At 51.6% G+C, this 25,869-nt stretch overlaps 1 protein-coding gene across 1 annotated transcript; it reads right to left on the reverse strand.

The window, feature by feature from the left end:
• Positions 1 to 2,345: 2,345 nt before the first annotated feature.
• On the reverse strand, positions 2,346 to 23,922 carry LOC144940853 (recombining binding protein suppressor of hairless-like). Its single transcript, XM_078867343.1, is given in 13 exon segments — positions 2,346 to 2,745; positions 4,684 to 4,787; positions 9,834 to 10,022; positions 10,590 to 10,730; positions 11,263 to 11,375; positions 11,746 to 11,883; positions 12,578 to 12,752; positions 14,110 to 14,228; positions 17,962 to 18,026; positions 20,021 to 20,125; positions 22,273 to 22,493; positions 22,495 to 22,737; positions 23,881 to 23,922. Coding segments are annotated over 13 exon segments (2,055 nt in total).
• Positions 23,923 to 25,869: the final 1,947 nt, after the last annotated feature.

The following is a 25,869-nucleotide window of genomic DNA, read 5'->3' on the forward strand; positions in this document are numbered from 1 at the left end:
TGCGCATGAGCGCTCGGGAGTCGTTGAAGCCAGTGAAGAATGAAGACGGAGCAAGCTACATAGGACCCTGGGACCCCTAGCCCCGCTGCCCTTATCAGGGTCGGGACTCTGTGTGGCTCAGTGGTGAGACCCTGGGTACTCACGGCCCGACGTCCTTAATCAGGGCCGGGTTTGATGAGCCAGTGGTTGGGACCCGTACCCTGACTAGGTCTGGTCAGATAGCATCCTCTAGGAAGGACATAGCCGGAGGACCTGAGAGCGTAGCCGGTGTCAGGCTCGCGTAGCCGTAGGCTGTGTTCCTAGGCTGTATAGATGACTGTTCTGTAGGGTGTTATAAATAAATACGTGCTGCCTCCGTCAACTCGTCTCCTGCAGTATTTAAGCCGTTACACATACAAACCGATCGTCATATTTTTTGGTGGTTAATCGGCAACGCGGTTTTCCTTCTAGTTCAAAAATATGCGGGGGGCAGCGGCCTCTCCAAGTATCTCCAAGTATCATCTTCCCCTTTCTCACTCTAAGAATAAGCAGCAAATGCGTTTTAAACCCAGCGGTATCTCAACCTTTTACCGCCGCCTATTGACTCCTTTGGTTCTCAATCTTTGAACAAAAATATGTAATGTTCATAAACCACATAGGGTTTGATGAAACAAAGTCTGTTTCTTAACGTGTCCGATGCTTAATTTGTGTTTTCGATTATTTACCTTCTAAAAAATAAATTTGGCCACGTCTCGCACGCCCACCAGAAAGAGCAAACTCGCACCCCCAGGGGACGCATGCACTCCAGGTGAAGAACCACTGTTTGAAACAAATAAAAGTTATACATCTCATCTAAAGATTTGCTAAAAATAAACCACCCATTGTAAGTTTAACATCGTACCAGCATAAAACATTCCTGGCCAAATATCTAAATATAGGACCACAGCTTTAAATCGAAATATAGGACCACAGAGTTCGGGCAAATTCTTGGCGGCGTCCATTCTGGCTGGCCGCCTTCCCTCTCCGCTGCCTGCGGCTCCCTGCACCGCCGTGCGAAAACTGCGCGCGCTGCAAACTCCCTCCGAGCACTCCGGGATGCAGTTCGCACGAACGGCCCCACGTACATCATTGGTCTACTATCAATGATGACGATTAACTATCGATAATAACTATTGATGATTGTCGTCAAGTAAGCACCTTGTTCGAGACGCAGACGTCATCGCGCCTCCTACTCGTCTTCTCAAGAGCCCCCATCGATCTGCTCCGTCCTATCTCGCTGATCATTGGTGTACCGGCTTCAACGGACCCCAATCGACTCCCGATGACAACCCACGGGCTCGCGACGACCTCCCGCTTGCTGTGCTGTACCCTCCCCTGTAAACGTCGCGTGCGAGACGGCTTCCGGCCCAAATACCCTGGATCACCGCTACCAAGATCACGTTCGGGATCCATTCCTGAGTTTGAGCCAGTTTCTGCAACAGACTCAACACGGTTGTTGTTTTAGATCACCTACTTCAACAACACATGAAGTCTCTCTCTGCCCTCTCTCGTCGTGTCAATAGCATCAGCAGCAGACTTTGACATTGGCATCGAGATCCTGACCCCCACGTAACGCTGCCATCGTGATTGTGAATGGAATTGTGGTTCAGAGAGCTGGTAGCGTCGTAGCGGTTCGTGCTGCGCTGCGCTACGATCCCGCGGACCCCCGAGTTCGATTCCCGCTCGCGGCCAACACAAGTGACGATTATCTGAACCGGTCCTGGGCCTCCCCTAGGTCGACTCAGCCTCAATTAATTCCCCAATGTGTTTTGCCTGGTAGGATGTGGATGGTCTAGTTTTCTTTGTTTCTTTTTGTGTGATTTGTTTGCCATTCTCGTACAATGCACTACTATCGTGTTTTTGTACTGTTTGTTTTTACCCCGTGCCCCTACTGGACATCTGTGAAAAAGAGCTTTGTAGCTCATCGGATTCCGCCAATAGAAATACATATTCTGATTCTGAAAAAGTACCAGGTGCGGTGTGTAAATATCGCGACTGGGGAGACAAAGGCGGCGGGGTGTGGTGCTGGCCACCCACCCCCTCGTGTACCATGCCGGCCTCCATAGGTGCTCACTAACAGCACTTACCCCAAGAGTCTGTTACAGGCTACAGGGGGGGGTCTTTGTGTTTGGTTAAGCCGTAGTGGCCGTGGTGGCTGTGTAGGGGTTCTAGTTTTAAAGTTTACAGCCTCATCTTCGGGGGAAATTCACATCTTAAAAAATATATTCTTCTTGCACATTTTTTTTGTCTTCAGGATTTTTATGAATTTGTTCGAGACGTTTTGCCCAATGTGTCAGCGCATGAGCGAGCAGACAAAGTCTGCATCTCTAGCTCTGAGCGAGCAGATGAAGTCCGCATCTCGTGAACTCCTGGTGAATGGAGCTCAGGATCGTATCTCCTCCTCCTGATGCTGCTGCTGCCCCCACGACCCCCAGCCCCCCAGAGGAGGCGAACAACGACGAAAACGAGGAGGACAAAGATGGTGGCAACATCGACGCGTGGCCCAGGGCGGGCTCCGCCATGGGCGGAGGGCCGCCGTCGAGCGAAGAAGCCGCCGGCAAGGCCCACGCGGGCTCCGGTGTGTAGCAGAAGCTGTAGGCTGTTGGGTACAGGAGGCCGTCGGGGCGCCCCAGCGTGAGGGGGACCCGCGTGGGCTGGAGGGCCCAGCGCCACTCGCCGCCGTGGGCCGACACGTCGGGGACCGCGCACAGGAGGCCCCGCGGCGGCCTTTGGGGAGGTGGCAACATTCGAAACCTTTTTTTTGGAATGTACGTTGTGGTAATTATATTATGGTATTCCCTCATTATTATAAACACATTACGATATTCCCTCATTATTATAATTATAATATGGTATTCCCTCAGTTTTATAATCGCATAACGATATTGCCTCATTATTATAATTAGATTACGATATACCCTCGATATTATAATCACATCACTGTATTCCATATTATTATAATTAGTTTACGGGATAATAACATTACGATTTCCCTCATTATTATAATTAGATAACGGTATTATAACCACATAACAGTTATGACTATAAAGTCATTTAACAGTTATGACTATAAAGTCATAACTGGCTGTGATGCTTCCATCCTACCTTCCTATGTTTAGCAGTTATTTCTGACTCTCAGAGTTACATTACCTTGTTAAATGTCTTTACATTAACAGGATAAATGTCTCACTAGCGTAGCCGCTGCTCCCTTTTCCTCGATTCGGCGGTGGCGCTCGATGTTTAATCGGCTGAATGTCTCTCATAAACACAGCCGCTGCTGCGGGAAGCGTCTCACATTGACATGGTAATCTCTAATCTCTAGCAATACAATGGCTTCTTCAGCACTAACCGTGGGGTTACATTAACAGATTGACATGCTCATCTCTAGCAACACAATAGCCGAGGTATTCCTAGCTCTGCGATCTGACAGTTACTTGCAAATCCATCTCTAGCCCCGCCCACTTACCCTTGGGATGTACCCATCTCAAACCTCTATAACCTTTGGCTGCAGCAGCTCTCTCGCTATATTTCTTCTTGACTCAGCAGTCCGCCTGCTGTATTTTTTCACCTGAAGACGATTGCTTGTGTTACGATCTAAACGTCGTGATTTTATTATTATTTTTCTATCTACGCGACTTTACCGAAAGACCCAAAGAGTTTGAATTCCTGCAGTCACGAAAGCTTTAAGTCACGATTATAGTATTCCCTCGGTTTTATAATTACATTACGATATTCCCTCATTATTCTAATTAAATTTCGGTATTACAATCACATTACGGTATTCCCATGGTATTCACGAAGTTGGCTGTCGCGAATTGCATCTGTAACTCAACGCGACTGCATTCCAAAGCTTGGGAGCTGCACCAGTTACATTGTACCCACTGTGTGTGTGTCGGTGGGGTTGGCTATGGCAGGAAATCGAAGAACCCGGAGGAAACCCATTGCAGAACTATCACACTCAAAGACAAAAAGACAAAATCCCCCGTATAGTCTTCACAGACTGTTGGGGCAAGTGCTGTTAGCTTGACGACGGGGTGGGTGGCCAACGTCACGCCTGGCCCCCTTTGTCTGCCCAGTACTCATTTGAGGCTGAATCGACCTAGAGGAGGCCCAGGACCGGTTCAGATAACCGTCACTGGTATTGGCCGTGAGTGGGAATCGAACTCGGGTCACTGGGTTCGTAGCACAGCATTCTACCACTCCCCACTATCACACTACCACTCCACACACTCACACACACTCTCACTCTCTCACACACTCTCACTCTCTCACACACTCTTACATTCACATACATTCACTAACACACACACTCTTACTCTCACACTCACTTACTGGAACACACAGACTCCACATATTCACATACTCAAAAACTCTCATTCACTCTCACTCACGAGAACACACATACTCTACACACTCACACACTCTCATTCACTCTCACACTCCCTCACTTAAACACACAGACTCCACACACTCTCACTCACTCTCACTCACTCTCTGGAACACACAGACTCCACACACTCTCACTCACTCACACTCTCACACTCTCACTCACGAGAGCACATACAATTCCCCAACACAGACTGGCGCCCGAGAGTCGGGGGACCGACCCCGGGGCTCCTTTTTGTTTGCTGTGAAGGCGTCCACGGAGTGTCGTGGCCCCCTCACCTGTAGAGCGTTTCAGCCTCCACTGCGCCGAACCAAACCTTGAGGCCGGGCTCCAGGTGCTCCCCGGTCAGCTCCAGCGTGGCCACGTCACCCCCGCCATGCAGCTGTCACGCAACAGCACCCGCGTACTCCCCATGTCAAGCGGTGCACCCACACACCCACACACATACACAATAACCGCCATTCGCCACTAAGTGGCGGTGACGTCACCACGACGCTTGTGCCAGGCCATGTGCACCTTGAGGCCACGTGAAGTGTCGAATGCCCGCTGGCAGGAGGTCATGGGGCAGACCCAGGTGCCACGGGTCGACTGACCGAGATGACCGAGATGACTGGCTGATGCACCACCTGTGCCCCCTACTGTACCAACTTGCTGTACTTTAGCCACCCGGCGCTCCGCTCGTTGTTGTGAGCGTCGCTCCTCCGCCCTCCGTTGTTGTTGGAGGGCGACTGCCTCCAACTGCCCAGTAGCGTCCTTCACGAGCCTCCTCCACAGAGGCCGATCTTGACACCGCTGGTACCAATCATCGGCAAGTCCACTCAGCTCCACGTCCTCCTGTACCACATCACTCCATCTCTTCTCTAGCCCGTGCCGCGCCCGTTTAGCCCCCTCGATCCGGCCGAACAAAAGCTGTTTAGGCATGCGGTGGCTGGGCATGCGGGCTACATGACCCAGCCAACGCAGCCTTGCCTGCCGGAGGAGCTCACCGATGGGACTTTTCCCAGATCTTTCAGGGATTTGTGAGCTCCTCACACAATCCAGCCTGGTTAAATCCAGGATGGATCGTAGGCAGGCCAGCCTAAATGTTTACACACCCACCCACACACACACCCACATACCCCACACACTCACACCCCACACATCCACACCCCACACCAAAGATCCCCCGCATAACCTTAACAAACTGTAGGAGCAAGTGCCGTTAGCGAGCACCGAAGAAATCTGGTACGGGACACGATGGGGAGGGTGGCCAACACCACGCCTTTGTCTCCCCAGTGGCGATGTTTGCACACCGCACCAGGCACGAATTTGAGGCTGAGTCGACCTCTATTCCCTCTCACGGTGTTGGCCGTGAGAGGGAATCGAGCTCCAATTCGACGGGGTTCGTAGCATAGCGGAGCGTTAACCGCTGCTTCACCACCGCTCCCCAGTACACACGCAAACTCATTCTCTTTCACTCACTAGAACGAGGGGCAGAACGTACAAACTCCACAAAGAGAGAGGCGCCCTGAGTCAGGAATCGAACACGGGCATCTTTCTTGCCACGAGGTTGCACCGACTGTGACCACTGCGCTGCCACTGAACGTACTGAATAATAACAATTATAATAATTAAATCATTACCAATAATGATCATTATAATTATAATTACATAATTCTCACGATATATAATGAGACTGATAATCATGCAATCATTATTGAATTATCATTCTGAACAATTTTTTATTCAATTGAATTATCAATCGACTATCCTTCAATTTATTATTTTAATTATTGCTTTTCTAAATAATACTTCAACAATGATTGGATTATTATTCTAATTATTGTTATTCTGATTATATATCACTATTTAACACAATTTTTGTTCCTGGGTACTAATTGTTATTTTTTTATGCCTAAAAAGTATAGAAAATGGCGATTATTCCCCACAAACTTTGCTTTTATGTCTTTCGTGAACAAACTTTGCTTTTATGTCTTTCGTGAACGAAATACATAAAAGCAAAGTTTGTGGGAAATAATCGCCATTTTCTATACTTTTTAGGCAAAAAAAATAACAATTAGTACCCAGGAACAAAAATTCGTGAACGAAAGACATAAATGCACACGTTTTCTCATTAAAAATTGCAAAGTTTGTAGGTAATTGTATGTACTTTTGAGGCATAAGCAATTAGGACATGACACTTACTAGCCAGGAACAAAAAAAATGTTTTGTTACACAGTGAATTATTGCTATTCTGAATGATACATCAATAATGAGTTAATTATCATATTCTTGGGTCTTTCGGTAAAGTCATGTAGATAGGTTCAAAGAAAATAACAAAAACATTACAAAAAACTACGACGTTTTGATCGCAACACAACCGGTCGTCTTCAGAAAAAGGGGGGTTAGTTTCCAAGGCAAATTGTTTATAAGGGTTTGAAATGGGCGTAGCCCAAATGTCAGCAGCCATTGATAATGTAAGTGGTGGCTAGCCACCCCTACGGTGGTTGGTTTTCCACCAATCAAAGGGCTGCCAGGTAAAAATAAGCATGTTAAAGAGAGATTAGCATGTTAATGGTAGATCGCAGAGCTGCAACCAAGGGGTCGGCGCGTGAAGTGACTGTGAAAGCGCAAGTTTGAAATGGGTGAAAAGCACAACTAACATCGGAAGGTGGTAGGATGGGATCATAGCCAATTATGACTTAAACTGGTTGATAACGTCCTTCCAATTGTAGTGACATCGGGGATGGCACTGTATGGTGCCGGCCCGGGAGGGACGTGCATTTTATGTCCTCACGTCGCGGACAGCACCGGGTGGGTTGCTGTGTGATGCCAGCTTTAGTATAGCACGGCGTGCGATGCACCGTCATCGCGTACACCCCGTAGATGGGTGTAGTACCAGCCCTAGCGGGGCTTGGTGAGAGCTGGGATAGCGCGGGCACCACGAATCGCGTGTGGTGGGGGCTCCCACAAGGGGGAACGGGAGAGTGTCAGCCCAGGGACAGGATTGCCCCGGGCCATGGCACTCTGGTTGACCCCGTAGACACGTGATCTGGAGTGTCCACAGAGAAGGCCCCAGGTGGGGGGGCTAGGGGTGATCACGTGTCCAGGGAGAGCTCTCGAGGGGGATCGAGCAAAAGCTAGAACGCTCGAGAAGGTGGGCGGGGCCGAGGGCAGAGCCCGGGAGAATATAAGGTGGGTCCCTGAGAAGGACCGGGGTCGCTTTGTTCTACGAGCTGGAAGCTCTACGTCCTACATCTGAGGAGGCATCAATACGTTGCCAGGGACCCGAGTGAGGGTCCGAACCCTCGTAGCTGTAACTCCTAAGTATAGTGTAGTTAGCTGGGTGGTCACCACCCCAGGCTGTATCTGGTAAAGGGACAGTTACCCCTTTGTACATAAGTGTTACAATAAATGTGTTGCCTCTGAAGAATAACGTATGCGACTCAGTTAGACTCACTACACAATGATTGCTCAGTTTGTACCCATCTTCTCGGTTGAAATTGTGTCTGTGTCTATATATATAGATGGCTTCATGAACGAATCTTTGTTGATAGCCAGTGGCCTTGCAAAGTACCTTTGTCTTAGAGAAATACATTTCGTGTGAGCCCACCGCATTAAAACAATGATCAGCCACAGCCGAGGTAGTGGTCCTCCCGTGTTTCAGATCAGTTCACGAACACGGGCCGAGACATGTCGCTTAGTTTCCCCAATGTAACTATTGCCGCAGACACAGCTTAGTTTGTAGACACCGGGGTATTGCATGTCAGGGATCACATCCTTCACAGATGGGATCAGATCACGAATTTTATGTCCTGTGTTAAATCGAACCTGAATCTTGTGTTTGCTCATGATTTTGGAGATCTTTTTGGTGACCCCTGCTATGTATGGTAAGGTGATGGTTTTGACTGGGTCCTCAGATGTTTTTTTCCTAACGGTTGGGGTGATAGCTTTACGGATTATGTAGTCTGATATATCCATTCATCTTGAGAGCTTGGTGTACGTATTCCAGTTCACTGGCTAGGTGATAACGGTCGGAAATACATCAAGCTCTATGGTGTCGAGTTTTGATGAGGGAATTCTTCTGGGATGGATGGTGGTGGTAGTCAGGTTTTAGGTGGGCATCCGTATGGGTGGCTTTCCTGTAGACAGTGTTCCATTGAGCCATCTGGTCTCGTTTCGATTAAAACACCCAAGAATGGTAACTTGCCATCCTTTTCCACCTCCATAGTGAATTTGATGGCTGGGTGTATGGAATTGATGTGGTTTAGAAATTGGTTCAGAGCTGGTCGGCCATGTGGCCATATGACGAATGTGTCATCTACGTACCTCTTCCACAAGGACTGACGTAGAGTGGATACCTGGATGGCATCTGTCTCAAATTTTTCCATTAAACCATTGGCTACAACTGGAGATAAGAGAGAACCCATTGGGGTACCTTCAACTTGTTTGTAGAATGTTCCATTCCAGGTGAAGTAAGTGTTGGTGAGGCAGTGTCTCACCAGGGCCGGTACATCAGCATTCAGTCTTTGTTGGACCAATTCTTCAATGATTGCAATGGTGTCAAGCACAGGAACTTTGGTAAACAAAGAGACCACATCGAAACTAATGAGCAAATCACCTGGAGATAGTGAGATGTCATTAATTAACGGTACCAAGTGAGCTGAGTTGAGTACAGCTGAGGTGGTCTTACCAGTGAATGGTTGTAAGGTCTCAGACATAAATCGGCCCAGTTTGTCGGTGGGTGAGTCAATGGTGGAGACGATAGGATGAAGGGGTGTCCCTTCTTTGTGGATTTTTGGTAAGCCATACAATCTGGGTGGTCTAGAACCCAGTTAAAGTCATAATTGGCTATGATGTTCCAATCCTACCACGTTCCGATGTTAGTTTTGCTTTACGCCCATTTCAAACGTGTGCTTTTACAGTCACTTCATGAGCCGACCTCTTGATGCGGCTCTGCGATCTCCCATTAACATGTTAATATCTCTTTAACATGCTAATTTTCACCTGGCAGCCCTTTGATTGGTGGAAAACCAACCACCGTCGGGTTGGCTACCCACCACTTACATTATCATTGGCTGCTGACATTTGGGCTATGCCCATTTCAAATCCTTATAAACAGTTTGCCTTGGAAGCTAACCCCCCTTTTCCTGAAGACGACCGCTTGTGCTGCGATCGAAATGTCGTAGTTTTTTGTAATTTATCTATGTGGCTTCACCGAAAGACCCAAGCATATTAATTGCTGCAGTCACGATTGAATTATAATTATAATTATTGTTATTCAGAACGATACTTCAATAATGATTGCACTATCATTCTAATTATTGTTATTTTAATTATTGTTATTCTGACTGATACTTCAATAATGATTGGATTATAATAATTATCATCGTCGGGCAGAGTTAGCGCCTGCCCAACAGGCTGCGTGTCTCTGTAAGTAGGGGCACACCTCTAAGCCGGTGATACTCGGGATGGGGGTGACTGGCCCCAGCTGCGGGGGTGGGGGGCCGCCCCCCCCCGGCCCCGCCACCCCAGCGGGCTGCAAGAAGCTGTGCTCCACGCGCTCCGTGCCGATGATGGTCCAGCAGGCTCCGTCGCCCAGCAGCTCCCGTGCCGGGTCGCGGGCGCACGGAGAGGCCTGTGGCGCGCACCACAGGCGAAAGTCCCCATTCCGCTCGTACTCTTTCACGGGCCGTCGGGGAGACGTGTGCTTTTGTGCGTGTACGTGTGTGCGTGTGTATGAGATTCTCGGGCATGTGTCGTGACCACCCCCCCGCCCCGGGGTTACCGCAAGATCCGACAGTTTGCGAGACCCACGAGTGCATGTGTAAATGTCCGCCCACGCTCATTACATGCGATAGAGAGGCTCGGCCACAATGGGCCGCGATGCGCCTTGCACGGTCGCGTCAAGGAGCTGTTAAATCATCACCACGTGTACTCCGGCGGTCATCCTCGTGGTGACGGAGGTGGGGAGGCTATGGAGGGGTGGGGTGACTGAGGGGGTTCACGGGGGATTGGGAGGGAACGATGGAGGGGTGGGGGGGCGACCAGGGGGGGGGGGGGGCGACCGGCGACCAAGGGGGTTGGTGGGGCGACGATGAAAGGGTCGGGGGGGCAACTTATGGATTGGGGGGGGCGACGAAGGGGGGGGGGGGGGAGCGACAATGGAGGGGTAGGGGGGGGCGAGGGGGTGGTGGGGAGTCACCCGGTAGAGGACGATGCGGTCGTTGGAGAGGCACAGGTAGGCACTGGCGCTGCCCTTCACGAGTAGCGCGCACTTGTGCAGCTGGGACACCGGCTCGTCCACGGCCAGCAGGGCACTCTGCTTCTCCACCTTCCGAATCACCTGGCGGGCGGGGGAAAGGCAGTGCAAGGGGTTCTAAATGTTGAGATGCAACTGGTGAGGAAGACAGACCAAGGGTTCTCAACGTTGAGATCGAGGATGAGGAAGAGAAACGAGGAGATTGATAACGATGGGAGAGACGTGAAGAGGATGCTGATGAGGAGACAGGAGGAGGGCGACAATGAGAGCGAGGGTGATGACGATGAGGACGATGAGGGTGGTGATGATGAGGGTCACGGTGAGGGTGACGATGAGGATGATGATGATGATAAGGATGAGGGGGGTTAGGGTGAGGGTGGTGATGATGAGGGTGGTGAGGGTGATGAGGGCGGTGAGGATGGTGAGGGTGATGAGGGTGGTGAGGGGGGTGAGGGTGGTGAGGAGGGTGGTGAGGGGGGTGAGGGTGGTGAGGGGAGTGAGAGGGGTGAGGGTGGTGAGAAGGGTGGTGAGGAGGGTGGTGAGGGGGGTGGTGAGAAGGGTGGTGAGGAGGGTGGTGAGGAGGGTGGTGAGGGGGGTGGTGAGGAGGGTGAGTCACCATGGTGGGCAGTGCCAGGCCACTCTCTGGGCACACGAGCCGCACACTCGCCCCGTAGCGTACGAAGCCATCACGCAGCGAGAAGCCTACTTGCATAGGCCTCGAATCCTCCACTGCTCTCGCACGCGACATCACCACCATCATAAAGACCACGGAACTATCACCACCGTCATCACTACCATCATCATCACCACCATCATCATCACTACGGGACCATCATCATCATCACGGGACCATCCCCACCATCTTTACCACCATCACCACCACTATCATCACCTCCATTATCACCACTATGGGACCATCACCACCAGTCCACCACCACCATCATCATCACCACCAACACCATCATCATCTTCACCACCATCACCACCACCACGGGACCATCACCACCATCACCACCAACATCACCACCACCATCACCACCAGCCCACCACCATCACCACCACCAGTCCAGCACCCCCCGTGGGTGCCCCGTGCCCTCACCCAGGTGCAGGGTGAAGGCGCCCCACTGCTGCCCGCTGGCGACGAAGCCGCCCCCCTGTGTGTGCAGGTAGCGTGTGCTCACAGTCTGCGAGCGCAGGCGGTTGAACAGTGCCACGCGTGACCCCGACGGGATACAGACTGGGGCACCACCACCAACAACATCAACATCATCAACAAACAACATCAACAAACAACCAACATCAACAACAAACATCATCAACAAATAATCGACATCATCAACAAACATCACCAACAAACAACCAACATCATCAACAAACATCAACAACAAACATTAACAAATGACAAAGCATCAACAAACATCATCAACAAACAACATCAAAAAACAACCAACATCAACAAACATCATTAACAAACAACATCAACAACAAACATCAACAACAATCATCATCAACAACAAACATCATCAACAAACATCACCAACAAACAACATACATCATCAACAAACATCAACAACAAACATAATCAACAAACATCATCAACAAATGACAAAGCATCAACAAACATCATTAACAAACAACCAACATCAACAACAAACAACCAACATCAACAACAAACATCATCAACAAACGACAAAGCATCAACAAACATCATCAACAAATAACCAACATCATCAACAAACATCATTAACAACAAAAACATCATCAATAACAGGATAAACAACATCAACCAACATCACAAACAACCAACATCATCATCAACATCGCCAACAAACCATACACAGCCCCAGTGGCGATGTTGACACACCACACGCAGGTACACATTTGAGGCTGAATCGACCCAGGAGGGCACACACACAGACAGAGCCACGCACGCTCAGCGTTCTTGATCGATTGCTTCTTCTTCGATGGCTTGGAGATAACTTTGATGGTTCGGCTGAGGAAGGAACCGATCTCCTGCCCGTCCACCAACCCCAGTGTGAGCTCCAGACGGAAGTGCTTCCTCTTGTCCTGGTCCGACACGAACAGGGTCTTGGCACAGCCGAAACTCTGCGGTGGTGGAGAGACAAACGGGGAGAAGGGAGAGAGAGACAAAGAGAGAGGAGAGACACAGAGAGATACAGATACACAGATAGACACACAGAGAGACAGAGATAGACACAGATAGACAGATACAGAGAGACACAGATTGACAGACAGATAGGGAGACACGCTATGCGCTAACCACTGCGCCACCACTCATGTGCATGCCTTAATACGGGTGTTTGTGTGTGGGTAAGGAGTGGTAGCTGATGATGATGCTGATGATGATAGTGATGATGCTATGATGATTTTAACGACAGTGATAACGATGGTGATGATGGGCGTGATGTTGATTTTGATGATAGTGGTGATGCGTATGTAATAAAGGACTCTTTCACTGTGTCCGTCTCTGTTGTCCTTTATTCGGGTTCTTACAACTTGTCCCACACGGCCCTCGCTCAGAGCCTCCCCCGCTTGGCAGCTCGACAGCTGCCGTCGCTCCTGTAGCCTTTCTCCACTCCGATGCAGCTCCGCTGCAGGTTCCCTTGTGCAGTCCTTCAGCGGCTCTCACTGCAGCTCCACCGCTGCTCCCCGTTCCTCCCGTGCCCGGTCACCGCTGGCCGACGGTGCCGAGTCTCACCGCGTGGCGATCTCGCCACTCTCCACTCTCCGCCCTGCGTGGCCTCACCCTGTCTCTATTCCCATACTCTTCTCCCGTCTCTTCCGGTTCTCTCCCTTAAGAGCGTACCCCTCTCTCTCACGTGACCTAACCCCTCCCCCCGTGACGTCATATCCGCGAGGCCGTTTACGCCCGCATTACACGTATAATAGCGATGGTGGTGATGATGATTTTGATGAAGCTCACAATCTTGATGATTATGTTGAGGATGCTGATGATATTGATTTCGATGCTGATGATGCTAATATTGATGATGTTGATTATGCTGATGACGATGTTGATGACGACAATCCTGATGACGACGATGTTGATGATATTGATGACGATGATGCTGATGATATTTACGATGTGATGACGATGCGTATGATGACGACTGTGCCAATGTTGATGACGACGATGCCGATGACGATGTTGGTGACGACGTTGTTGATGACGACGATGCCGATGTTGCCGATGTTGATGACGACGTTGCTGATGACAATATTGATGATGACGATGTCGATAACGATGTTGTTGCTGACGATGTCGATAACGATGTTGTTGATGACGATGTCGATGATGATGTCGATGTTGATGACGATGATGCCGATGTTGATGACGACGATGCTGATGATGATGTTGATGACGACAATGCAGATGACGATGTTTACGATGACGACGATGTCGATGATGCCAATGACGATGCTGATGACGATGTTGTCGTACCATCCCCGCGTGCTGCTGCTGCAGCGGTATTCTCTGCGCCTCCTCGCATCGCGGCCCCGCAGCTGCCCCCCCCTCCTGCAGGATCCCCATGCAGGCCACCACAGCCACGGGCCCCCCATCTGGGGGGCACAACACACAAAGACGTAGCCTTAACAGACTGCTGGGGCAAGTGCTGTTAGTAGCGAGCAGCAGCTTCTATGAGGCCGGCACGGCACACGAGGGGGTGGGTGGCCAGCACCACGCCTGGCCGCCTTTGTCTTCCCAGTGGCGATGTTTTTACGTGCCGCACCAGGTACTCATTTGAGGCTGAGTCGACCTACAGGAGGACGGTTCAGATAATCGTCACTGGTGTTGGTGGCCGTGAGCGAGAATCGAACTCGGGTTGCCAGGCTTTAACCGCGACACTAGCGCCCCCCAAACACACTACACACACACATGGACAAACAGAACAATACCAATACAGCCGCCATTCGCCACTAAGTGACGGTAACGTCACCACGGCGCCTGTGCCAGGCTATGTGCACGTTGAGGCCACGTGAAGTGTCGAACGCCTGCTGGCAGTAGGTCATGGGGCAGACGCAGGTGCCATGGGTCGACTGACTGAGATGACTGGCCGATGCACCACCAGTGCCCCCTACTGTGCCAACTTGCTGTGATTTAGCCACCCGGCGCTCAGCTCGTTGTTGTGAGCGTCGCTCCTCCGCCCTCCGTTGTTGTTGGAGGGCGACTGCCTCCAACTGCCCAGTAGCGTCCTTCACGAGCCTCCTCCACAGATGCCGATCTTGACACCGCCGGTCCCAGTCATCGGCAAGTCCACTCAGCTCCACGTCCTCCTGTACCACATCACTTCATCTCTTCTCTAACCCGTGCCATATCCGTTTAACCCCCTTGATCCGGCCGAACAAAAGCTGTTTAGCCATTCGGTGGCTGGGCATGCTTGATGGGACTTTGTCCAGATCTTTCAAGGATTTGTGAGCTCCTCACACAATCCAGCATGGTTAAACCCAGGACGGATCGTAGGCAGGCCAGCCTAAATGTTTCTAACCGATGAAGATGTTCCATTAGGGGGGCCACGTTTCGCAAGTATAAAGAAGGGAGGGCATGACTGTGGCCGAGAAGACCTGAAGCTTCATGTGGAGTGACAGACCAGGTAGCTTCCATACAGCATTACGCAACCGATGAAAAGATAATGCCGCTCGACTGATTCGGAGTGAGACCTCTGGCTGTCAAACCGGAGCCACTCATGAGCACACTGCCCAGGTATGGGTAGCTCTCCACTCTCTCCACAACTGACCCATCACAAATTGGGAGTTGTGGGGGTGGAGTGTCCAATGGTACAAAATACCCAGGCAGGCGCTTAGTTTTGATGGGGCTGATGGTAAGGCCCCACCTCTTAGTTACCAGATCATCAACATACGTAACATGCTTGACCAATAGGGAGCCATCCCTTGACCGCACCCGGGCATCGATGAGTCTCCCATTGTATCTGTACTAGATGGAAATTCCTCCGGTGCAGCAATTGAAGGATTCACGAACTACGTAGTCAAAATAGATGTTAAATAATGTGGGACCCCTGTCGCACACCAAGGTGTACAGGGAATGGCTCCGACTCCCGGAAATGTAGTTTTACCCGGGCCCGCTCACCATCATGAAGGTCCTTAATGATCGTGAGCAGAGGGTCAAGGACTCCAAAAGCACATATTATTTCCTGCAGTCATGAAAGCTTTAAGTCAAGATTAATCCTTGCCAGGACCTTTCCCGGCACACTGAGGAGTGAGATGCCCCTGTAGTCGTTACAGTCTGTGCGGTCCTCCTTCTTAAAGAGGGGGACCTCCAGGGCATCCTTCCAATCCTGTGGAACCCGTCTAGTGGTCCAGAATGTTATGATGTCATGTAGGGCAGGATGTGCACAAACGCCACCCTCCCTCAGCATTTCGCTTTGGAGATCATCTCTGCTCAGTGCCTTTCCTGGTCTCAGACTGGATCGTCTTCAGTAATTCCTCAACAGATGGCACCTCAGCCAGCCATTCACAGGGAGTGACTTTTTCCTCCAATATTTGAGGCACCACAGCCTCAGCAGGGTCATCCCTACTTTGCCCCATGATATTTTCCATGCTGAGAGATTTCCCCTCCCCCAGGACCTCACAAAAATGCTCGGCAAATCTGCAAACCTGTTTCTGAGGGTCGGAGATTGGATAACCATTCTTTCCCCTAATGATGGTAATAGGTGTTGTGCTGCAAGTTACTATTTTTATGGAATTAAAGAGCGATTTGTGATCACGGGCCACTGAGGCAGATTCCATCTCACATACACACATGGACACACACACAAGGACACACACACTGATACAACAACAACCGCCATTCGCCACTAAGTGGCGGTGACGTCACCACGACGCTTGTGCCAGGCCATGTGCACCCTGAGGCCACGTGAAGTGTCGAACGCCCGCTGGCAGGAGGTCACGGGGCAGACCCAGGTGCCACGGGTCGACTGACCGAGATGACCGAGATGACTGAGATGACTGGCTGATGCACCACCTGTGCCCCCTACTGTGCCAACTTGCTGTGCTTTAGCCACCCGGCGCTCCGCTCGTTGTTGTGAGCGTCGCTCCTCCGCCCTCCGTTGTTGTTGGAGGGCGACTGCCTCCAACTGCCCAGTAGCGTCCTTCACGAGCCTCCTCCACTGAGGCCGATCTTGACACCGCTGGTACCAGTCATCGGCAAGTCCACTCAGCTCCACATCCTCCTGTACCACATCACTCCATCTCTTCTCTAGCCCGTGCCGCGCCCGTTTAGCCCCCTCGATCCGGCCGAACAGAAGCTGTTTAGGCATGCGGTGGCTGGGCATGCGGGCTACATGACCCAGCCAACGCAGCCTTGCCTGCCGGAGGAGCTCACTGATGGGACTTTGCCCAGATCTTTCAAGGACTTGTGAGCTCCTCACACAATCCAGCCTGGTTAAACCCAGGATGGATCGTAGGCAGGCCAGCCTAAATGTTTCCAACCGGCGAAGATGCTCCACTAGGGGGGTCCACGTTTCGCAAGCGTAGAGAAGGGAGGGAATGACCGTGGCCGAGAAGACCTGAAGCTTCGTGCGGAGCGACAGACCAGGTAGCTTCCACACAGCGTTACGCAACCGATGAAAAGATATTGCCGCTCGACTGATTCGGAGTGAGACCTCTGCTGATAAACTGGAGCCGGTCATGAGCACACTGCCCAGGTATGGGAAACTCTCTACTCTCTCCACAACTGCCCCATCACCGATTGGGAGTTGTGGGGGTGGAGTGCCCGATGGTACAAAATACCCAGGCAGGTGCTTAGTTTTGGTGGGGCTGATGGTAAGGCCCCACCTCTTAGTGGCACACTCCAGTCTCAGCAGCAGCGTCTCCAACTCCTCTTCTGAATGAGCAGCTATTACCAAATCATCGGCATACTGATACATACACATAGACACATACACACACGGTCCCACAGTTCTAAAGTCTGCGAGGCTCAACCGGGACACACGGAAGTGAGCTGCCACGCCCCTCCCCCTATTACACAGCCCCGCCCACTGCTCCTGTAACCCCACCCACTGCTCAGATAGTTCTGCCTACTGCACGGGCAACCCCGCCTACTGCACGGGTAACCCCGCCCACTACGCACGTAGTCCCGCCCACTGCCAATGTAGCACCGCCCACAACACCAGTAGCTGTTCACTGCTCGTGTAGCCCCAACCACTGTCCGCATCACAACCAAACGCTGTTATTTTCCAGGGCTCAGCCCCCTGGGGTTGAGAGGCTCCCATTCAAAGCGAAGCCTCCCAAGCGGTGATTTTGGCCCCCAGTGAGCCGCGTGCAGCCCAGGCCTCACCGGGCCCCTGGTGTCTCCTCCAGCCAGGCCCGTGCAGGTAGACACAGGGTGGTGGGCAGAAGAACCTGCTCGCTCGCACAATGCGTACTTTTTACAGATGTCCAGTAGGGGGTGGTCGGAACGTTAAAACGACAAATACTACACAGACACGAAAGGAGTGCAAAATATAGGCATTGTAAACAAATCGATAAAAATATATATACTTACTAAACTATTTTTTTTGTTTTACCAGGTAAGGGCCCACTGAGCTATGTTGCTATTTTTTCAGAAGCGACCCTGGCTATCAAAAATGAGAGCCCAACCAAGTGGCTTATGATCATCATCATCATCATGTGGAAATGTATAGTAGCAAAATAATCTACATAATCTAGACAGAATCAGAATATTTATTGACACTGGAAGAATCAGATGAGCTATGAAGCTCGTTTTCACAGATGTCCCCAGTAGGGGTACGGGGTAAGAACGTTACAACAACAAACAGTACAAAAGCACCATGGTAGTGCAAAGTACAAGAAGGGTAAACAGATCACGCAAATACATACACGTAAAACTAAACCATCCTACCAGACAAAGCCCACTTATTAACTTGTTTTGTAACTTATTTAAGGCATTAACTTATTTTTCAGAAGCGACCTGGGCATCACAAATGATAGCTGCTCCACAAAGTGGCCCATCATTTGGGCATTTATAGTAGCTAAATAATGAAAATAATCTAGAGCAGTGGTTCTTCTTACCCTGGGGTGCACGCCACCCCAGGGCACCCCATTGGGGTGCTGCGGAATGCCCTCTCTGGGGGGGGGGGCGGGGGGAGAGGGTGTAGCAAGACGTGGCCAGATTATTTTAGATGGTAAATCATCGAAAACACAAATTAAGCATGGGCACGTTAATGATGCCAATGATATTGATGACGATGTTGATGATACTGATATTGACGATGTTACAACTTGCGTTGTTTCATCAAACCCTGTGTAGTTACTAACATTGAACATTTCTGTTAGCGACTGAGAACCAAATGGCTGCAAGGCTGCAGTAAAAGGGTAAGAACCACTGGTCTAGTCGTAGGGTTTTAAATGTGTAGGAAAAAACGGAGGACCCGGAGAGAGAGAGAGAGGTGTGGTTGCTCATCAGCAGGCCAGCCCAGAGACAGACCCTGCACCAGAGCTCAGTTGTACACGCACCGCACCTTTCATTGATCCACTGCTGGATGAGGAACCTCCCGAGCCTGACAACGCCTGCTGTAGACACCTTTATTTAAGAACGGCACAGGAGGAGGATGTATCCGCAACTCTCTGTGGCTGTCCGCCTGATGATGATGGTTGTTGTTGGAATTACCGGCAAAACTTCACGCTACTCGAATTGTAAAATGTTTTAGTGGGTTTACTCTCCAACACACACTGGTGTAGTGCTGTACTAGTAACGAATCGGCCATATTTTGTTAACGTGACACACCTTAATTAAATTGGCTGTGTCGGATGGCAGCGGTTTAACGACACATTTATATTTACGCGATCTAACCCCCCCCCCCCCCCCAAAAAAAACCTAAATTATGGATATTTCGAGTTTGCGTGTCTCTCTCTCCGTGGTCGCGTGGATTTTTCTCCGAGTCCTCCGGTTTTTCCCCTCCACATTTACAATCCACATCACGCGTTTAGAGTATTTGGGCTGTTGCTATACGTGAGCATAGCTCACTGGGTCTTAGCTGGTAAAATAAAATAAACAAGTTTAATTGTTAGCTTGGATTCTTCCAGGACTAATGGAGATCGGAGCATAGATACGTTGCCACATAGTACAGTACAACATTGGGTTTTTGTTGTTGCTGCAACTGTCCCCTGCCGCCTTCAACAACCAGTCAGTCTTACACTGCACGGTGGCCGCACCTGACTCGGCATGGTCCAGGTTCCACCCCATCTGTGCTTCCGAGACGCGGTGAGAGACGAGACGCACTGCTGGGTAACTTAGCCACAAGTAGTGATGTGTGGGAGTGTGGTCGTGCTCATGACGCGTTATTAGTGTATTTACGGTAGTGATGGGTGGCGCTGCGGTTGGTGGGGCGACTCACCGCTTCTCGCTCCCGTACGACTTCTGAGCGACGCGCGCGTGCAGGATGAGAACCGAGCACCACCCCAGAGCGCCGGGCCACGGCGAGGCCCCGTCACACAACCCACTGCACCCAAAGACAGACAAAGATCCCCCGTGTAGCCTTCGACACACTCTCGTGGTCAAGTGCTGTGAACGCGCAGCAAGTACCCTGTGGCACACGACGGGGGCTGGTGGGCAGCACCACGCCCGGCCGCCTCGTCTCCCCAGTGGCGATGTTTAACACTCGAAGTTGAGGCCGAGTCGACCTACGGGAGGAGGACCAGGACCGGTTCAGATAATCGTCGGTGATGTTGGCCGTGAGCTGGGATGGAACTCGGGTTGCCGGGTCTCTTGCGTAGCGCAGCACGCTAACCGCTGCACCACCGCTCCCTATTGCACCACCATTTCCACCATGTACACCACAGCACCATTGCCGCCGCCACCATCATCATTACCACCATCATCATTACCATCATCATTGCGATCATCTTAACCAACATCATCATTACCACCACATCACACATAACCTAGCATCACTAAACATCACCCAACATTAACTAACATCACCCAACACCACACAAGAACATCACCGAACACACACTTAACATCACGCAACTCCATCTAACATCACCCAACATCACCTAACATCACACATCACCCAACATGAACTAACATCACCGAACACCAGCTAACATCACCCAACATCACCTAACATCACACATCACCCAACATGAACTAACGTCACCGAACACCAGCTAACATCACCCAACATCACCTAACATCACATATCACCCAACATGAACTAACATCACCGAACACCAGCTAACATCACCCAACATTTTAACACATAGGCTTGCATACTCATCGCGACCAATTTAATCTATAATAGAGGTGTTTTGGGTTAGATCGCGTAAATATATACATTTTTCGTTAAACCCTTACTAGCCAAATAGTAAGGTTTGTCAAGTAAGCAGAACATGCCAATTCGTCACTGGTACAGCACACCGGTGTGTTGGAGAGCCAAGCCACAACATTTACAATCTGAGTACGACGTTTCGCCAGTAATTAGGCTCCCCTGAACGTCCACTATCGAGGGAGGTACAGCCTCCGGGCTAACGTGACCTCACACTGGGTAACCTGGCTCTTAGCCCTCCGGCTATCAGTGGCCTAGGGGATGCTATCTGACCCGACCAAGCCAAGGTACGGGTCCCCGACCACTGGTCCCAGTTCGACCCGGCCCTTACAAGGGCAGCGGGCTCGAGGTCCCAGGGTCCTAGACTCGCTGCTCTTCAGTCTTCGTGCCCGGGGTGCCCCTTTTATACACCTCCAGGGGACCCTCCGCCCCTGGTACCACCCCCTTTCTGGAACCTTCCAGAAGATCCTAGAAGGCCCCCTCCCAGCCCCCCACCTGGGGTAGGGGAGGGGAACCCCGCCTCTCTTGGGTCCGGCTCCCTCTCTATCCCCTTTGTACTCGCTAGCACACCCTACCGACCTCTGGCTGTAACTGCAGGTAAGTGTATACGGCGAACGGCAGGTAAGTGGATACAGGCGGTATGTGCATATGCGATCCGACGTTACTTCTGCATACGCGATCCGACGCTACACATTGTGCATTATGCGAGCCCTTTGAACGTGTCCTTCCTGTCTATTGTGTGTATTAAAATAGCCGTACCAACGGTAATCCATATTGAAGTATGCTGCCCTTTGTAGGTGCAAGAGTACAGAAGGGTGGTCACCACATCTACGCCTCTATATAAGGAACGAACAGACTTCTCCACAAATCTGGCTGTCGCCTTATGAAGCTAGTTGTAATTACTGGCGAAACGTCGTACTCAGATTGGAAATGTTGTGGCTTGGCTCTCCAACACACCGGTGTGCTGTACTAGTGACGAACTGGTCACGTTCTGTTACGTGACAACGCTTACTCGTTGGTTGTGTCGGGTGGTGGTGGGTTTTAACGACACATATATTTACGCGATCTAACCCAAAAACCTCCATGATGGATCACCCAACATCACAAAACCAGATAACCGAACACCACCTAACATCACCCAACATCACCGAACATCACCCATCAACATCACCTAGCATTACCCACCAACATCATCGAACATTACCTCCCATCACCACCCAACACCATCACCGAGCATATCACCCTGACCGTCATCAGTCTCCTTTGGCCATCAACCTCTGCCCACGCACCCACCCACCTCTGCCCACGCACCCACCGACCTGTTGCCCCAGGTGAGCGCGGGCAGTGCAGCGTGCACGCAGGAAGCGGCCGGCTCCTCCATGCAGGCGAACTCGGGTTCGACCTGCAGCATCTCGTACCGAGCCATGGTGGGGGTGAGTGGGGGTCCCGCCAGCGGGGGGCCCAAGGGGAGCAGAGACCCCGCCGCGGACGGATCTGTCTCCTCGTCCGCTGTTGGCAACAAAAAAAGAGGCAACGCAGGGAGGCAGGTGGGGAGGATGGCACGGGTGGCATCGTCCCACATACCCTGTGTCCACGTCCGTGTACCCACGAGTACCCATGTCCATGTGCCCACGCGTCTCCAGGTGTACACATCTCCGTGTACCCACGTGTACCCACGTCCATGTGCCCACGGCTAGCCGTGTCCCGGGTGCCGCGTACTCGTCGAGAAGTGGGGGGCCTCCACTTCCTCGTCCTCGCGGGGCAGCAGGAGCTCCTCCATGAAGCTGAGCTCTCGGGCCATGGTCGACACGTCTCGCTCTCGACCGCCTTTGTATCTCTCCTTCCCCTCTTACAATATCCTCGTCTCTCTCCGTAAGTCTTCCCCAATCTCTTGCCTACTCTGCGCGCTCTCTCCCCTCCACTCTCTCGTTGTTTGTTTTTGCCCCCCACCTCTCGTTTATGACCTCCCCTCGTTATCAGCTGAGTCTCCAGATGCGCGTCGCCCTGGGGTTCCCACGCGCCCACCCCTCCACTACACCCCCCCCCCACCACAAACCCCTCCCCCCACTACATCCCCCCCCACTACAAGCCCCTCCCCCCACTACAACCCCCCCCCCACTACAACCCCCCCACTACACCCCCCCCCACTACAAACCCCCCCCCACTACAAACCCCCCCCCACTACAAACCCCTCCCCCCAACTACAAACCCCTCCCCCCACTACAACCCCCCCACTACAACCCCCCCCCACCACAACCCCCTCCCCCCACTACACCCCCCCCCCCACTACAAGCCCCTCCCCCCACTACAACCCCCCCCCACTACAACCCTCCCACTACAACCCCCCCCCCACTACAAACCCCCCCCACTACAAACCCCCCCCACTACAAACCCCTCCCCCCACTACAACCCCCCCACTACAACCCCCCCCCACTACAAACCCCCCCACTACAACCCCCCTCCCCCACTACAACCCCCCCCCCCCTATAGCCTTAAGTGTTGTTAGCGAGCACCTATGACGGCTGGTACGGCACACGATGGGGTGAGTGGTCAGCACAACGCCTTTGTCTCCGTATTGTCAATGTTTTTACGAGGTACTCAATTAAGGCTGAGTCGCCCTAGGGGAGGCCCAGTACCGATTCACACATTCGCCACTGTTATTGGTCGTGAGCAGGAATCAAACTCGGGTCGCCAAGTTCGTAGTGCAGCACGCTAACCGCAACACCACCACTCCTCACCCACCCACTCTTGCCTACCCCTCCCCTCTCACTCCACTCTCCTCACTCTCCCGCCTCTCCCCTGTCATGTCACTCCATACACTCTCCTGCCTCTCATCTCACTCAACTCCCCTCCACGCACTCTCCTACCTCTCCCCTCTCATCTCACTCCACGCACTCTCCTACCTCACACCTCTCATCTCACTTCACTTCCTTCCAGGCTCCCTGCGCACTCCCCGAGTTACCCTTCATTGACTCAGTGGTGGGAGGTCGCTCATTTTCCTCTGCTGCTCCTGATGTCTGGAACTTCCCTCCAGCCGTCCGTGCTCTAAACTCCCGGGCTCCTTCCAAGACCTCCCTCTGCCTACGACCTCCACTGTTCTCTTTCCCACTCACACGGTGATCCACACAGACACCTACCTACGACTGACTACCCCTCTCTCACCGCGGTGGATCGATGCTACCTCGCCTGGTATACAGAAGGTCGTGGATACGATCCAGACCCTGATGCCTGCTGTATATTTGGAGTCTGCAGTGTCACTCTCTCCCCCCGTGGTCGCGAGGATTTCTCCGTGTCCTCCGGTTGTTCCCTCCACATTTAGAAACACGAATTTAGAGTATTTTGGCTGCTATAAATTTTAGACACGAGAAGCCACTTTAATGGGCTATTATTTGTGATAACCAGGTGGCTTCTGAAAAAAGAGCTACGTAGCTTACTGTGCTTTAGCGTGGGAAAATTGATTCCTATCTAAAACCTGATTCCCACCACCATCCGGCACAGAAGAATTCCTACATCAAAACACTACACCATAGGGCCCACTGCATTTCTGACCAACACCACCTAGCCAGTGAATTGGAACACGTACACCAGGCCCTCAAGATGAATGGATATTCGGACAGCATTATCCGCAAGCTGTTTTTCCAACCATGGAGAAACCCCCTGAGACGCCGATCAAAACCATCCCGTTACCATACATAGCAGGCGTTACTAAAAATATTTACAAAATCTTAAACAAACACTAGATCCAGGTCCGATGCAGTACAGTACACAAAATCCGTGACCTAATCCCATCTGTGAAGGATGTCATTCCTGACATGCTGTCATTCCTGATATCCTGGAGTCTACAAACTAAGTTGCACCTGTGGTGATTGTTACATTGGGGACACGAAACGTCATGTCTCGGACCGTGTTCGTGAACACAAGGCAGATCTGAAACACAGCAGAACTAATTCCTCCGCCGTGGCTGACCATTGCTATAACGCTGTGGGCTCTCATGATAGTTTTTTCCGAGACCAATGTGCTCTGCAAACCTTCGGGCTACTATCAAAAGTTTGTTCATGAAGCCATCCAGATATATAAACATAACTTCAACCGGGAAGATGGATAGATTGAGCAATGTTATACAGGTAGGAACAAGGTAGGAACAATGTTCCACACTGCCCATCAGAGATTTTTTGTCTGTCTGTCGTGCATAGATATAATATAAACAGCTCTTTGATTGGTGGAGACCTACTGCCGGGTACGGAGAGGGGAGGTGCCTAAGGGAGGAGGGTCAGGGGAGGGGCCTAAGGAAGGGCGGAGTCAGGAAAGGGGCCTGAGGGGGGAGGGGTCAGAGGAGGGGCCTAAGGGAGGGGGGGGTCAGGGGAGGGGCCTAAGGATATGGGGGTGGTTAGGGGAGGGGCCTAAGGGAGGGGGGGTGGTCAGGGGAGGGGCCTAAGGGAGGGGGGTAAGGGGAGGGGCCTAAGCAAGGGGGAGGGGCCGATAGTTAAGGGGGCTGGCTACCTGGCTGGCTACCTCAAGTCAAGTTATCTTTTATACAGGTAGGAACAAGTTCCACACTGCCCACCAGGGATTGTCTGTCTGTCGTGCGTATGTCTATCGTGCACGAATGCGCTGTCCAACCAAGTTCCTACCTGCCCACTCTGAAGGAACGTGTTTAACCAGGTAAAACCATAACTGCTTTTGGCCTGCCTTCATATCCGCATCTCCAGTTTCCTAACCCTCCCACTCCCAGCCCCGCCCACTTCCCCTCCCCGGCATTTTCTGCCGTGCTTGAGTCTTACTTGTCGCATCCACCCTCCCTGGCTCCTCCCCCCCTTCTCTTGCCTATATGGCCTCTTGTAGTAATAGGTTTTACTGGTAGGAACGAAGTGAACCAGCCTACAATAGATTATATCATCCTTCTGTCCGTCCGTCCG

This window comes from Lampetra fluviatilis, chromosome 23 (genome assembly GCF_964198595.1).
Source record: "Lampetra fluviatilis chromosome 23, kcLamFluv1.1, whole genome shotgun sequence".
In the NCBI taxonomy this organism is placed as follows: Eukaryota; Metazoa; Chordata; class Hyperoartia; order Petromyzontiformes; family Petromyzontidae; genus Lampetra; species Lampetra fluviatilis.